At 44.1% G+C, this 17,321-nt stretch overlaps 1 protein-coding gene across 1 annotated transcript in view; it reads left to right on the top strand.

Moving 5' to 3' along the window:
* Positions 1–15,758, top strand: part of CAMK2A (calcium/calmodulin dependent protein kinase II alpha) — a 263,773-nt gene extending 248,015 nt beyond the window's left edge. Inside the window, exons 17-19 of the mRNA XM_044281129.1 lie at positions 12,643–12,737; positions 13,682–13,910; positions 14,218–15,758. Of these exons, the coding sequence (XP_044137064.1) occupies positions 12,643–12,737; positions 13,682–13,910; positions 14,218–14,221 (328 nt within the window). The 3' untranslated portion in view covers positions 14,222–15,758. The remainder of the gene's footprint in view (positions 1–12,642; positions 12,738–13,681; positions 13,911–14,217) is intronic.
* The last annotated feature ends 1,563 nt before the right edge of the window (positions 15,759–17,321 follow it).

The raw sequence follows: 17,321 nt of genomic DNA, 5'->3' as shown, positions 1-17,321 counted from the left end.
GAGTACCCCTCAGACTACTGATCTTAACTGAGGCTTTATAGCCCATGTAGCCACACCCACACACAGACACACCCAGAGTTCACACAAAGAAGGGAGTTAACCCTTCCTACACCTGACAAAGGAAAAACAGAAACTTTAAGGGGAATACACACACAATAAACCCCGTGCACACCAGAACGGAAAGTGCACACATATAAACACACGTTGCAGGTGTAACCGCATGCACTTGACAGCAAGCTGCCTAGCCACAGCTCAGGCTGCTATACTGCCAATACATAATGTTGCCAGCGGCAACCACAGGTGAGGCAACATACTTCAGCCCTTACCTGTGATTGACAACAAGAACAAGACCGCAGGCAACTGCCTGCGGTTCAAGGAGTCATGACCATAACCATGATCGTGACACTTACACAACCACACTTAATCAACCACTCATCGCGGTAAAACTCGCTTTATATATCTGCTTATATTAAAATCAATGAAGCTCACTATAACAGCCTGGTTTGTTTTCCCTCTAGATTCAAAAAGCTATAGTATATAGTGATGTGATATTGCTAGCACACAGCTTTAGGACACATTTCTGCCCTCACAGCCTGCTATCTAGCCCTGTCAATCAAGGGGAGGGAGGAGTATGCAGAGCACAGGGGGTGTTACAAAGCAGTGCTTAAAGGGTTTCGGTCATGAGAAATAACGTTATGTAGCTGACTGACATTAGCGATGTGCTAATGTAAGCAGTGCATAACAGTGTTCTTTTTAACTCCCTGCCTGCCGCAGTTCTCTTAAAATAAAGACTATTAGGGCATTGCTTCAGCACCTAGGGGCTAGGTCTATGCACCCTTTGGCACGCCCAGGTCCAGTTGATTGACTTTCGAGTTCTCTTCAGTGTCCCATAAATCCCACACCGGCTCCGTCCCTTTTAGTATTCGGCGCAGTGAGTGAAGGACGCGCTCCTGCTGCTGGCTTACTTCCTTTGGTGCAGGCGCAGTGAGGAAGCCGGCAGCAGGAGCGGGTGTCGGGTCTAAGCGGGGTGCCAGAAGCAATGAGCACTTCAATCAATACAGATGGAAGCGCTCATTGCTGGAGTGCTAGGAGCTGCAGTCCTTTCACTCACCGCTCAGCTCCCCGTTCCTCCCCTCCCTCAGGTCAGCGGCACACTGAATGGTGAAGCAGGGAGACTTCTCCCCGCTCCACCATTCAGTCTGCAGGCACAGATTGCGCTGCCTGCCTGTGTGGGTGGAGCCTGCAGACCGGAAATCTGCATAATCTCTGCCCACACAGTGCTGCAGAGCGATCTGTGCTTGCAGGAAAGAGAGGTATGTGAGCTTCAGGAATGGGGCAAGGTGAATAGTTACTGTGTTTGTTTTTTTAAAATACATAGGGGGCACAGAGGACTTTATTACTATGGAGGGGGCACTGAGGTCTTTATTACTATGGAGGTGGCACAGAGGTCTTTATTACTATGGAGGGGGCACAGAGGTCTTTATTACTATGGAGGGGGCACAGACAGTGGCGGATCCAGAGCCTGGTCTCGGGAGGGGCACTTTCAGATTATTTTCTGTCCGCCGCCACAAAACAATAGTGCTTATAGAACAGACTACACAGTGTAGGCTATATGTGTATAACAATCATATTTCACATGAACACTCACAGTTACTTGGCTTGGCCCTTGGGGATCTCGGACGCCACTTCCACACTTTGGCCGGGGGCTCGGCGGAGCTGATGTGTTTTATCCTAATGAGAAAGATTTCATAATACGTATTTGGAGAAGGGGCAGAGGGATAGCAGAGCAGGGAGAGGATGGTGCTGCTACTAGGGGGCTCATACCATAGGGGAGTAATAAAGCCCACCATAATGCCCCCCCCCCCCAGTAGAAATAATTATCCTTATAATATGACAGTGCAAAAAATACCCCCTTGTAATGCCCACAGTTGAGCTAATGTCCCCATAGTGCCCCCATAATGTGCCAGTATAAAATACCCCTATATAGTGCCCCTAGTAAATGACCCCATAGTGCTTCACACCCTCCTTCCTCCTAGTGCCCCCCATAATGTACCAGTATAAAATGCTCCAGTAGATGCCCTCAGTGTCCCCCATAATTTGCAAGTATAAAATACCCCTTCTTAGTGCCCCCCGTAGATGACCCCATAGTACTCCTCTCCCCCCTTCCCCATAGTACCCACCATAATGTGTCCCAGTATAAAATTGTACTGTACAGAGAGCCCATATAAAATACTCCTTCTTTGTGGCCTCAGTAGATGCCCCTATAGTGCCCCCAATCATGTGCCAGTAATAATAGCCCCCCTGTGCCAGTAATAGCAGCCCCCCTGTGCCAGTAATAGCAGCCCCCAGTAATAACAGCCCCCCCTGTGCCAGTAATAACAGCCCCCAGTAATAACAGCCCCTCTGTGCCAGTAATAACAGCCCCCAATAAGAGCCCCTCTGTGCCAGTAATAACAGCCCCCAGTAATAAGAGCCCCTCTGTGCCAGTAATAAGAGCCCCCCTTTGCCAGTAATAACAGCCCCCCTTTGCCAGTAATAAGAGCCCCCCCTTTGCCATAAATAAGAGCCCCCCCTTTGCCAGAAATAAGAGCCCCCCCTTTGCCAGAAATAAGAGCCCCCCCTTTGCCAGTAATAAGAGCCCCCCCTTTGCCAGTAATAAGAGCCCCCCTTTGCCAATAATAGCCCCCCCCCCCCTTTGCCAGTAATAACCGCCCCCAGGTGCCAGTAAAAGTATTGTATATAATGAAAAAAAAAAAAAAAAACACATACTTACCTCCATGTCAGCAATGCGATGCAGGCCTCTTCTGGCCTGTGTCCCACGCTGTATGGCTCATGCAGGCACTAGGCCGGCAGCCTATCAGAGGTAGGGAAAGGGACGCCTCTCCCTTCCCTGCCGCAGCACAGGCAGGCATCTGTCCTGAGGACGGCGATACAGATGACTGGAGATGAGCGCTTCCACAATGGAAGCGCTTATCTCCCTGTGCCTCGCTGTCGCCGCCGCCGCCCGCCGCCAGCTCGGGGGGGGGGGGGGGCAATTGCCACGTTGCCCCCCCCTGGATCCGCCACTGGGCACAGAGGACTTTATTACTATGGAGGGGGCACAGAAGAATTTATTACTATGGAGGGGGCACAGAGGTCTTTATTACTATGGAGGTGGCACAGAGGTCTTTATTACTATGGAGGGGGCACAGAGGGCATTTTTACTATAGAGGGGGCACATAGGGCATTACTAGTCTGGAGGGGGCACAGAGGGCATTACTAATGTAAATTTGGCACAATGGGAATTTCTACTATGGAGGAGGCACAGAGTTAGAAGGCATTACTACAATGAAGGGGACACATAGGGCATTATTACTGTTAAGGGGCACAGTAGGCATTATTACTGTAAAGGGGGCACAGTAGGCATTATTACTGTGAAGGGAGCACAGTGGGTGTTATTACTGTGAAGGGGGCACAATGGGGATTTATACTATGGTGGGGACACAGAGGGCATTACTAGCACAGTGGTCATTACTATTAAGGGGCACATTATTACATTACAACAAATGCCAAATTTGCATAGGTATACCACAGCTATGTGTCTGTGCAAACAGTTTGATAGGAAAGTCACTGGTGACAGATTCCGTTTCAGCTCCTGATACTTCTGTTGACTTCCTAACGCCTACTTCTCCTTGTTGCTGGACTACATTTGCTACTGCTACATTGCTGTTGTCAAGCTGATACTACACTGGATAAGTGTACCCTGTAGATTCACTATGGGTATCATAGGGTAAAAAACATATAATCCTTTAATCTCTACATCCTAGTTTAGCCTACACCAATCAGATTACAGTTTAGAGAATCCACTGTTGCTCCAATGCTGTAACAGTAAAATCAAGTCATGGGTCCCATGGCTACTACACTCCTACACGTGGATTCCCACAGTTAACGTCCTGTCAATTTGACATGTTTCAAGCTAACTAGGATCTCTTTGCTCAGATGGACTTTTTACCCTATCAGCAGCAACTGCCACTATGGACCACACCAGCAATGTAGACCTATGTCTCAATTTTACAGTCTCGACTACCAACTCCTGTTAGATTTGATAAAAAGGCTAAGGCCTGCTGGAGATTTATCAACCAGTGCACTGTGGACATTGAACTGTGTGCTGCTGCAATTCAGCTCCAACTGGGTGAGAATAGTCTATATGTTTTCCTTATTGTCCCGAGAGGCTAAGGCCTGGCTGACCTACCATTTTGTTCACCCTATAAGATCCACTCCCCCCCCCCCCCCAAAGTGGGGGGGAAATGTCAGTGCTTCTTATGGGACAAATACCAATGAGCGCTTCCATTATGGAAACACTCATTAGTACGGGAGTACCTGTAAGCAGTGAATGCAGCGCTCCCCGGGCTCAGTACTTACCGCTTATCCTGCACGTTGGTGCTTTGTGACCTCACACTGTGCGACATCAGGTCACTGCACATCAGCAGGAAGAAAAGAAAAGGGCTGGATGACAGGAATGGCAGTGTCAGGAGCAGGAGAGGTAAGTTGATCTTTTTTTTTGTCAGCTCTAAGCATGGGGAGCATTGACATTGGGGGTCTGATCTAAGGTCTGAATGGGAGCTCTTATTCACATTGGTACTCTTATCTGAGGTCTGCTTGGGGGTCTTATCTGAGGTCTGAATGGGGGCTCTTATTCACATTGATGCTCTGATCGAGGTCTGCTTGGGGGTCATTCAAATTGGGGGTCTGATCTGAGGTCTGAATGGGGGCTGTTATTCACATTGGGGCTCTGATCAAGGTCTGTTTGGGGGTCATTCAAATTGGGGGTCTAATATGAGGTCTGAACAGGGATATTATTCACATTAGGGCTCTGATCTGACATTTGCTTGGGGGTCATTCACATTGGGGGTCTGATCTGAGGTCTGAATCAAGCTCTTATTCACATTGGAGCTCTATCTGAGGTCTGATTGGGGTCTTATTAATATTGGGGGTCTCAGCTGAGGTCTAATTGGGGTCTTATTAACATTAGGGGTCTGAGCTGAGGTCTGATTGGGATCTTATTAACATTGGGGTCTAAGCTGAGGTCTGATTGGTAGTCTTATTAACACTGACACTGTGATTGGGGCTCTGAGTTGAGGTCTGATTAACATTGGTGGTCTGATTAGATCTCTAATGAAAAATATTTTTTTCTTATTTTTCTCCTCTGAAGCCTAGGTGTGTCTTTTGGGCAGGTGCGTCTTATAAGGCAAAGAAAAAAACGGTAGTACTTAATTGGGTACATTTTGTTTTCAGAACTGTCTCAAAAAATTTTCACATCCTCCAGAAGTCCAACACACCTCAAAATTACTATATAGTTTCTGCTGATGATCATATTGAAGACAACATGTAAAGGAATTTGTGGCTTCCTATACTAAGTATGCACAAAATCAGAAAAAAAGAAGAAGAATGGAGCTCAAAAAGCCAGGTAGTAATTGTTATAAATGTTTTATTAGGACATAAAAAGACATCAAAATTGCATACACAAAATGCAGTAGGACAGGGAACAAAAAGGAGCAGGGAGAGGAGAAAACAGCGCCACCCTGGGAGGGACACTCCGGTCATGGATGATAGTATATAATCAGCGGGTGCAACATATAATGAAAATAATTAACCGCAGATATAGAATGATTGTAAATAAAAATGGTGAGTCTGGAAGTAAAAAATTCAAAGCCCACACAAGCATGGACCTGCAGACACCCGGCCAACAGGCAAAAGCCTAGCAAAAAAAGTAACAATCCTGATGGAGGAAAGCCGGGGTGTAAGAGAGCAATGAAGACTCACCAAGCATCAGACCAGGAGGGGACCAAACAGGATGGCGCTACCCCAACGCGCGTTTCGGCGTGCCTTCGTCGTTTTTTTCCCTTTGTTTTCTAAGTATGCACAAAGTAAATCCTCCCAGCTGGCACTAACTGGTCCTTCTCAACCTTTTAAACCTTTATGATCCCAAATAAACCCTGGTATGAGATCTCATTGGACCTTTTCACCGTTTTTTGTTTCCACACAGAACTATATTACCATCTTGGTGGTTGTGGATCATGTATCTAAGATTCTGCATTTTATTCATTTGCATGGGTTGATCAATGATCGGCACATCCTTTTTCTTTGTTTTCATGGTCTACTCTACCAACCCATATTATATTTAATCAAACTTTGGAGAGCCTTGTTCAATTCTCTGGTAATTACTCTAGATTTCTCATCTTCCTACCATCTATAAAGCAATAGCCAAACTGAGAGATCAATCAATTGAGCAGTTTCTACGAATTCACTATCATGCTCATCAAGACAGTTGGCTCAATTTATTACCTCCATTCATGACTGTATATGGAAGTAGTCACAGCTACCACTTCCTATTCCTTCTTTATCCAAGGTAACTGCAGTCAATGAGATCTGCTCAGTCATATTTGGACCGAGGTTCATAGGAACTTATCTTTTGCCATCTGTCCCACCCATATCATACAAGGTCATACAGAAGAGCTTTTTAACTTTATAGTTGGCACTTGTAACGGCACCCCGAGCAAAAAGGGGTTAAAACCATTTAGGCAATCTTCCCCTTCCAGAGCTACAGGCACAGCTACTTACAGAACACCAAACTCCCAAACGGCATACAAGGGAATGCTCCAAACTCCCGAACGGAATACAGCATAGCACTTCAAATTCCCGAACTGAACCTCACGAATAGCTGCTAGCAGACGAATAGGAAACGCACCCAAGCGGCTTACGCTCCTAGCAATCAGTCTCTAACAACATACAGTGAATCCCCCCAAGAACGAGACAATGCGTCATGTTGAGGGTCAAGCAGTGGTCAGCCAGAGCTGTGTGTTTATTGTTCTTATATACACATTAGTACCACCCACAGGGTTTTGTAAAACAACCAGTAAACACATACAATACACTCAGACACTCCCACACAAAATCCTCTCCTGCCTGTGATACAATTATCTTACATAATGGGTAATGTAATTATCACAGGCAGGAGAATACACAGTTTTACACAATGTCCTCTATCCTGGAGACAATTGGGAAGTAATCCAATTTATCTCCAAGGGCAGAGGCAAATTAGCCACATGGTAGCAAAAGACAATAAAAGACATAAGAATATTTAACTGTGCAGCTATTGCATAAAACATAGACATTTAACATATATCCAAATAGCTCAGGTCTGAGTGCATTCAATTATTAGGTGAATGGCACTCAGACTACACAAATACAGTTCAATTGCAATGGAGCCAAATTCTTTCACTTAGTCTTTTGTTATCCGAATGGGCTCCATGGTATAGCTATCTGGGGTATCACTGTTCACATAGGGCAGGTACCAAATGACCCGGCTTTCATGTCTTTGCAGGGGAAAATCAAGCATTTCAACATGGGGCCATAGTTTAAAGGAAGGGTAAGATTGAGGCGGCTCTCTATTGACAAAAGGATGGAGTAGGTGCTCTATCCAAACAAGGCGTACCCAACGCTTGTGGTGAGGAAATATAAGTGAAAGTAGAGGGATGGCACTCAACACCTGAGGTGTATGGAAAAATAGTGTTTAATAAAGAATAGCTGATGTTTAAAAATATATTAAATATAATGGCTGTATATGTACATAATTAGATAAATAAGTACATGATGGTAATAGAGATTAAAAGATAAAAAACACAAATATAAAAAATACAATAAAAAATATGAGTGAAAAATATGGGGGTGATTAAATGTCAATTCAATTAGATCCTGCTGGAAAAAAAGGATGAATCCTGCTGGAAAAAGAAACAGATATCTGCTGAAAAAAAGTCTTTTTCTTATATTGTAATGACCAGTGATATGGTGGCCAATATTATCCTGGTACAGTGTCAGTGATGTGGAATCCTGTTGGGAGAGAAAGATGCTCCTTCCTATAAAAGGTCTAATTCATATATCCCAAGATTTTGGGTTTAAAATTCAATCCAATTCTGGTATTGATTATTTATTCACAGATCCAGTGTTGGTGGGCTGTGGAATAGAGACTGCTTAGTAAGCAGGTACGTTACCCTCCTTGCGGCTGTTGATGCGCTGTTCAGCGGCTCCTGTCCGGGCGGCGATGTCCACGTGTGCCGTTCCCGCTCGCTGGTATCTCCGGCCGTTGGTTGCTATTAGGTGTCGTCACTTCCGGTGACGTCACCTGCGTTCCTCGGATCTCCCGCTCAGTGCTGATGGAGCTTGCCACGTGGAGGCTAATGGCGGGAAGTGGAGACGCTGTAGCTTTTTAGGAGGGAAGTGGATAGATAGCTCCGGAGCTCATCTGTAGTTGTGGGATCCTTCTTATTCGTTGCTAGCTAGATGTCATAGGCTTACTCAAAGCCTATGACATCTAGCTAGCAACGAATAAGAAGGATCCCACAACTACAGATGAGCTCCGGAGCTATCTATCCACTTCCCTCCTAAAAAGCTACAGCGTCTCCACTTCCCGCCATTAGCCTCCACGTGGCAAGCTCCATCAGCACTGAGCGGGAGATCCGAGGAACGCAGGTGACGTCACCGGAAGTGACGACACCTAATAGCAACCAACGGCCGGAGATACCAGCGAGCGGGAACGGCACACGTGGACATCGCCGCCCGGACAGGAGCCGCTGAACAGCGCATCAACAGCCGCAAGGAGGGTAACGTACCTGCTTACTAAGCAGTCTCTATTCCACAGCCCACCAACACTGGATCTGTGAATAAATAATCAATACCAGAATTGGATTGAATTTTAAACCCAAAATCTTGGGATATATGAATTAGACCTTTTATAGGAAGGAGCATCTTTCTCTCCCAACAGGATTCCACATCACTGACACTGTACCAGGATAATATTGGCCACCATATCACTGGTCATTACAATATAAGAAAAAGACTTTTTTTCAGCAGATATCTGTTTCTTTTTCCAGCAGGATTCATCCTTTTTTTCCAGCAGGATCTAATTGAATTGACATTTAATCACCCCCATATTTTTCACTCATATTTTTTATTGTATTTTTTATATTTGTGTTTTTTATCTTTTAATCTCTATTACCATCATGTACTTATTTATCTAATTATGTACATATACAGCCATTATATTTAATATATTTTTAAACATCAGCTATTCTTTATTAAACACTATTTTTCCATACACCTCAGGTGTTGAGTGCCATCCCTCTACTTTCACTTATAGTTTAAAGGAAGCAGGCGGGCAACCAGGCTTCTCCAATGCAATGTGGCGAGATTGGTCTCGTCACATCTCTCCCCTTTTCCAAACAGACTAACAGGGTATCTCACTTCCTGCCAGTCAGTGCCCTTGTTAGTCCAGCAGCCCACCCACAAAACAAACAGCAGTACAGCCCACCCACAATAAATGGTTACCACACCCTGAGCAAGGGAGAACTTTGTCCATGTCCAGGTGCCTCACCACGGCTGTGTGGGGGACTGGTAGACTGCCTTGGTGGGTTGCTGAGTGGGCATAAACCAGCGGTACTTTGCCCTGGTGCCAGCGCTAACACGGAAGAAGCCTGGTTGGAGCCTGATTGTTGGAGGGGGAGACCGACTGTCTCCCCTTTGGATACCCAGCTCTGCTGCTGGAGGGGGAGACTGACTGTCTCTCCTTTGGCTAAACAGCCCTGTTGCTGGGGGACAGGACCAACTGTCCCTACCCCCTGTGCTGTAAGTGCAGAGACCACGGTCCCATCTGCACTGTTGTGAGGCTTACTGTCTCCCCCTGGTACGTTAAGCTGCCTCTAGGAAGAGGGGGTAGCAAGCTCCTCTCCCAAACATACTTCCAGCCGCTGGGGATGCCGACCGACCGTCTCCGCTCCCAATAAAACACTCTGCTGTTGGGGGACAGGACATACTGTCTCTGCCCCCTGTAACTCAGCCTGCCGCTGGGGAAGGGAGACTGGGCTCACAATTCCCAATAAATCACATTGGTGCTGGGGAGAGGGGGTAGCCAACTCCTCTCCCATACATACTTCCAGCCTCTGGGGAGGGAGACTGACTGTCTCCACTCCCAATACAGTGTCCTGTTGCTGGGGAAAGGAGATTGGGCTCTCTATTCCCTGTAGGACACTCTGCCGCTGGGGAACAGGACCAACTGTCTCTGCCCCCTGTAACTCAGCCTGCCGCTGGGGAATGGAGACTGGGCTCCCAATTCCCTGCAGGACCGGTGGAGAGACCTCTGTCCCATCTCCACCGGCCCCATGGGTTTCTTCCCAGTAAACCTCCACAATATCCTGCCAGCCTGAAGGGCTCTGGACCTGGGTCTGACACTCTGCTCTCTCGCTGAGCCCTCTCACTGGAGTGGAACAGCTGCTGGTAGTCCTGTTCCAGCTCCATCTCCCAGGTCACCAGGTGGACCAGGCCTTGCTCAATTTTGTGAGTGTCGTCCCAGTCATACCTTCTCTCTCGCCACTCAAAGAGATCCATGAACAGGGTTTGTGTAGGGCTACCAAAATATGGCTCTGAAAAAGTCTCCCATAACAAGCCAGGACCATCCAACTCCTCTCCCTCTTGCTTGTCATGCTCAGCTGTCCAGGGCAGGTACTGTCCCCTATACCACCAGAGCGCCTGGTAGGCATCTTCCAGTCACATCTCCTGCCTTACTAAGTGTTCCATTTCCTTCACCCATTCCTCCAGGGGCTGCTCTCCCAGGAAGTGCATCCGCAGTGCTACTCGCTTCCGCAACCGTTGGTCTTCCTTGGGGAACCTCCCGACCTGCTGGTACTCCTCCATACCCAGTGCCTGGTACCAGATGCCTTTCCTTATTGCATCTCGGTCATCCATGACACCCTCATCGTACTCCACTGCTGGTTCCATTCTGGTGCTGTCAGGGTCGCTGTACTAGGACATGCGTTGCCCTCAAATTGTAAAATTGATGGAATGGTGTCTCCTGTAGCTGTCCTTCTGGCTGTGGGAACGATCCCACTGCTGCCACTAATTGTAATGGCACCGAAGCATAAAAGGGGTTAAAACCATTTAAGCGATCTTCCCCTTCCAGAGCTACAGGCACAGCTACTTACAGAACACCAAACTCCCAAACGGCATACAAGGGAATGCTCCAAACTCCCGAACGGAATACAGCATAGCACTTCAAATTCCCGAACGGAACCTCACGAATAGCTGCTATCAGACGAATAGGAAACGCACCCAAGCGGCTTACACTCCTAGCAATCGGTCTCTAACAATCTAACAACATACAGTGAATCCCCCCAAGAACGAGACAAGGTGTCATGTTGAGGGTCAAGCAGTGGTCAGCCAGAGCTGTGTGTTTATTGTTCTTATATACACATTAGTATCACCTACAGGGTTTTGTAAAACAACCAGTAAACACGTACAATACACTCAGACACTCCCACACAAAATCCTCTCCTCTGCCTGTGTCACAATTACCTTACACAATGGGTTAATGTAATTATCACAGGCAGGAGAATACACAGTTTTACACAATGTCTTCTGTCCTCTGGAGACAATTGGGAAGTAATCCAATTTATCTCCAAGGGCAGAGGCAAAATTGTATTAGCCACATGATGGAACGGGCTCCATGGCATAGCTATCTGGGGTATCACTGTTCATATAGGGCAAGTACCAAATGACCCGGCTTTCATGTCTTTGCAGGGGAAAATCGAGCATTTCAACATGGGGCCATAGTCTAAAGGAAGCAGGCGGGCAACCAGGCTTCTCCAATGCAATGTGGCGAGATTGGTCTTGTCACATCACTGTTATAGGTTGTTACCATTGCCACAAGTATATTTGTAAAATGTGTGATCTGCCTCGTTCAACTGCATTGTAAATTGGAAAAAAAATAGACCGATAACAGCACAGCAAATTAAGTTTAGACCACAAAAACTCACAGAAAGGGTCTGCCAAGTACTGAAGGACATGGTGCATAAAAATCGCCTAATATCTGTTACAGTATTCACTACTGAGTTCGATGCTACCTCTGGAAGTTCCATCAGTACAAGAATTGTGTGTCAGAAGCTTCATGATATAGGTTTCCATGGTCAAAAAGGTGCACCCAAGCCTAAAATTACCATGTCACCCTTGCCAAATGTTGGCTGTAATGCATACACCACTGAACTACAGAATAGGGGAATGTGTTCTCTGTCTGAGAGATGAATCATGTTTTTCACTTTCTTTTAGTCCGATTGATGAATCTTTGTTTGGCAGATCTGTGGAGGACAATACCTACTAGAATGCACAATGCCTAATATACAATTTGGGATAATGGTATTGGACTGTTTTTAGGGGAGGCCCTTTGCTATTACAGCATGACTGCAACCCAAAAACATTGTGTGACAAGTCTGGTGTGAGGGTATTTAAGTCGCTATGATCAGCCTTGCCCTCAACCCCACTGAACACCTTACAAATGATTTGGAGTGATGACTATGAGCCAGCCCTTCTCATCCAATATCAGTGCCACAAATGCTGTCTTTGCTGAATGGGCAGAGATTCCCATGGACATGCCATAATCTTGTGGAAATTCTTCCTAGAAAAATGGAGGCTGTTATAGTAATAGAAGGGGCCCAACTTTATTTTGATGTTATGATCAGGTGTTTACATATTTTGGCCATGTAGTGTAAGTTAGGATCAGGACACTGATGTAGTATGCTAATTAGACATTACATTCTCATTCATTTCTGTCTCTTGTAGTAAAATGTGTGACCCTGGAATGACAGCATTTGAACCCGAAGCATTAGGGAACCTGGTGGAGGGTCTAGACTTTCATCGCTTCTACTTTGAAAATTGTGAGTTAATCAACATTTTTGTAATGATAGGGGTAGTGCATGTAAAATAAACAAACTGTGACCTACTGTTCACTTTATTTTTCACTTGGGACCCTTTTAAATGGGCTGGGGATCAGGGAAATTATTGTGAATGAAGGTTTGCATGAATACTCATTCCCAATAACTGTCCTGTGTAAAGTTAATGCCGATCACCCAAAAGATGCAAAACAATCATTGTTGGGTGATTGCACCTTTCATGTGGCACCTAGATTTGTCATTTGTCAGCAGCACATCAACCTGTGGGAGCAGTGGGTGTGCTGAGGACAATATAATGTGTGAACAGGAGAGGAGATTTTCAGTAATAGTAATCATTTAACCCCCTTAGCATTGAGCCATGTGAAAGGCATGTTAAATAAACACCTATCAACTATAATCAATCGCCATTCGTTATTGGCCTGACATTGGACATTGTAAAGGGACCCTTAGGGTATGTTAGCATCTGTAGCATGCAACTGTTTTTGTGTGGCTGAAACCTGACAGTTATGCCGGAAAGCGGCTGGATCACTGCTGGACCCTATTATAGCCAATGGGGATCCAGCAGTGGACTATAGAATCCTGCAGTGCCAGATTCTGAAAATCCAGCAGGTTATTCTCTACCGGAACAGCCTGCCAAATACACTGGTGCAACTGCGAATGTCCCCTTAGATGAAGAAAAGTTCACACTATAGGCCTTAGTTATAAAGAATTAAAAACATAGTGCTACAATAAACTGGTTGATAAATTGTCCCCCAAAAAAAACAACAAAAAAAAAAACATATCCAGTTATTTAATTCTAGACAACCTCTTAAACTTGTTTCATTCATTATAATATAATTGGTATTACCTAAGAAACGGTCTAAGCAGCATGATAAATATTTCCAAGCAGTACTTGTAATAAATGAAAATACATTTTTGTCTTTTTCTAGTGTGGTCGAGGAGCAATAAACCCCTCCACACAACTATCCTCAACCCTCACATCCATTTGATGGGTGATGAGTCTGCCTGCATTGCCTACATCCGCATAACTCAGTATTTGGATACCAGTGGTGTCCCCCGCACTGCCCAGTCAGAGGAGACATGTATTTGGCACCGCCGTGATGGCAAATGGCAAAATGTACATTTCCACCGATCGGGAGCTCCTTCTGTCCTCCCACAGTAAGAGTTTCCATTTGTTTATTTCATTTTATTTTTAGATTTTCAGGTTTATGTGTTTCAGGTTAGGAAAGCTTGCGATTTGTGAAGGGCGCTCATTCTGAATAGTGATCTCTCTGATGTAAAGATGCTTTGAGAGCAGCCTTTACCGTGTTTTTTATACCCTTTAAAACATTTTATTTGTATTATATGATTGTCTTGGCTGTCAGGTGCGATGAAAGTCTCCACTTCCAGTTCAAAACAGAAAAAGTATAGCGTATACTATTTTAATATTGTACATTTGTTAATATAATCTTTATCTGTCTTTCAGCTGAATCTCCAACTTTGGTCAATGACAATAATTATCAACACTAGAAGAAGAAATCCTATCCGTCTTCTATCCCAAGTCCCATTCCCCCTCTCTCTCAGTGCACCTTTCTTACCAATTGTTGATCCATGCCTTTCTTTCTTTAAACTAAATACCAGGTGATAAGTGGCATTAAACCGTGTGTGAGTATATGTAAGTGTGTGTGAGCCTGTGAGTGCTGACATGTCCTATGCACATTCCTGGTCACCCACCAAGTAAGAGAGGGGGGGGGATCTTTCTCTGGAAATGATGTATTCACAGATTGGCCCAGTGACATCAGCAGCGATATATAACAGCCATCTCAATTTCAATATTTGTTTTGTAGTACATTAACACTGAACACCATTTTTTATGATCTAGAATACCTCCAAGGTGGAACAACCCCCTTTAAAAAAAAGGACTGATGTGTAGGTTTTTGTAACTCATAATCACGTTGACTCCAGAAATGACATTAAAATAGCCTCATACTCAAAAAAAAGAATCTAAAGCACAAGTTCAAACATTCTCAATGAAGGCTCCATTCTATTGTTTGACCTTCTATAGCTGTTATACAAGATCACTAATCATCAGTCACTTCTGCATTTTACTAGGGCTTGTTATTTTTGAAATTCTGAAATCTAAGGCTGCCTTAAATACCAGCGCATCCTATCAAGATATACCTAATATAGCAGTCCAGGGAAAAAAAATAAGTAATAACTACAATAAAATGACAGATATGTATCCAGCCTGTAAAGTATTTTACTGTGTGGTGCCACCAGCTGTGGCATCTTTTCAGAGAATGCATATGTGTTGAAGAGCTAAAGGGTTAACAGTATTTAAGTTGCAAAGCAACATAAAGCAATGTTGTGCGGAACAGACAAACAATAAAAAATAAAGTTCAGCGCAGAACGATAATGCAAGCTATAGTAATAATAAATATGTATAAATATTCTTACATATATATATATTTTGTGGGAATACATCAGTGTGTTAAGAAAAATATGTATTTCTATTTGAGATCTATTATATGCATGCCTTTTTATAGAAGTAAAACATTCTTGGAATAACCTATTTGCAATATGTTATCACAGAGGAAGTTTTTTTTTTTTTTGTTGAAAGAAACTATGAAAGCAGTGTGATATCTTATGTGTCCATCTATGGACTATATATATATATATATATATATATATATATATATATATATATAATTAGTAGGACGACATCAGTGTGTTAAAAGAATATGTATTTCTATTTGAGATCTATTATATGCATGCTTTTTTTTATAGAAGTAAAACATTCTTGGAATATCCTATTTGCAATATGTTATTACGTTTTTTTTTTTGTTTTTTTTTTAAAGCAACTACGAAAGCAGTGTAATTTATTTTGTGTCCATATATGGGTGAATGATGACACTGCTTACATTTTTGGACTTTTTTGAAGCTTTGTTTTAATGCTTGTATAATATTTGGCAATTGATAGGAAATGTTTCACTTTTTTTTCCTTTGCATTTCTTAAAGGGGTTCTGCACTTTTATTTAACTGATGATCTATCCTCTGGATAGATCATCAGCTTCTGATCGGCGGGGGTCCGACACCTGGGACCCCAGCCGATCAGCTGTTTGAGAAGGCAGCGGCGCTCCAGCAGCGCCGCGGCCTTCTCACTGTTTACCGCCGGGCCGCCCGCCCACTGACGTCACGACTTGGATCAACTAGAGTGGGTGCGGCTAAGCTCCATTCAAGTGAACAGAGCTTAGCCGCGCCCACTCTAGTTGATACAAGTCGTGACGTCAGTGGGCGGGTGGCCCGGCGGTAAATAGTGAGAAGGCCGCGGCGCTGCTGGAGCACCGCTGCCTTCTCAAACAGCTGATCGGTGGGGGTCCCAGGTGTCGGACCCCCGCCGATCAGAAGCTGATGATCTATCCAGAGGATAGATCATCAGTTAAATGAAGGTGCAGAACCCCTTTAAGTTTAGAGTGTAGTTTAATTTCTAGTGTAGTGCAGGTTCTGATCCTAATTCAGTGACTGCTTTATTATATTCATAGGAAGGAGGATGCTTCCTAGTGTACAGGGCATTCATGTTTACTGTCCTCTGCATGGTTGCTTCTAAAATTGACAAAGTCTACTGATGAGATGGTGAAGGCATGTTTACAATGTAGATATAATAGTGATCTGTCCTGTTAGGCTGCTTATCAAATATCTATATGATAAATGTGTAAGGTCCTTGTTATGCTTTCTAAAACAAAAATGAAAAAAAAAAAAAAGAGAATGACTGATTGTCTGCAAATGTGGTGTTCCGGTGAAGATGTAGTTTTAAAATGTCTTATTTGTAGCCCTCTAAAATTTCAGAGGTTGCTTGTTCTTGCATCTAACAAGCTGAGGAGAAGAAGACCTGGGAGAAAATGTCTTCAAGACTTCAAGTCTTGCAGATGGTACAAGGCTTTGTTTAAACTGAACGTTTGCTGGGGCTTGCCATGTGCAAGGATACTCAAGGACTCTTAAATATCTAAACCAGTGCCTGTCATATCAGGAATAGAAGAGACATTGGAACTTTCAGTTCAAAAACAGGCTGCCAGTTACCATTTGCTCTTGTCATCCTTGTGTGATCAGTGGTGGTCCATGGTGGAGTTTACTTGTCTTGGAGGTGATCATCCATGACTTTTTCTTGATTGACCATCATGCTTCATTGCTGAATAGATATGTTTTATTACTGTAAATAAAAAGATTTAATAGGCCTTGAGATCGTGGCCTGGGAGCATACCTACAAACACCTCCTTTCTTCACAGACAATGGAGACAATGTCATTTTCAGTATAGATAATTATGACCATAGGCCAATTTTTCAAGCCCATTATGGTTTACCATTTGGTCTTATGAACAGTATGTGACCTAACAGCTGAACAAATTTATTGACAAGGCTTTCTTTATTAACTAGGCTGAAATTGTTGCATGGTATATATGTTGCCCAAATCTGGGCTGTGCCAAATGTCTTCTTAAAAGAGATTCTTTTTGCATTCACTTCTAGAGGTAAATTATGGGAGCAGGGTTGTTTGCAGAATGTCTTGTCTATAGTCTTCCGAAAATTGAATTTTTT

This window comes from Bufo gargarizans, chromosome 2 (assembly GCF_014858855.1).
Source record: "Bufo gargarizans isolate SCDJY-AF-19 chromosome 2, ASM1485885v1, whole genome shotgun sequence".
Classification (NCBI taxonomy): Eukaryota; Metazoa; Chordata; class Amphibia; order Anura; family Bufonidae; genus Bufo; species Bufo gargarizans.
Note: the sequence above shows the minus strand (reverse complement) of the source record. Positions and strands in the feature narration are given on the sequence as shown.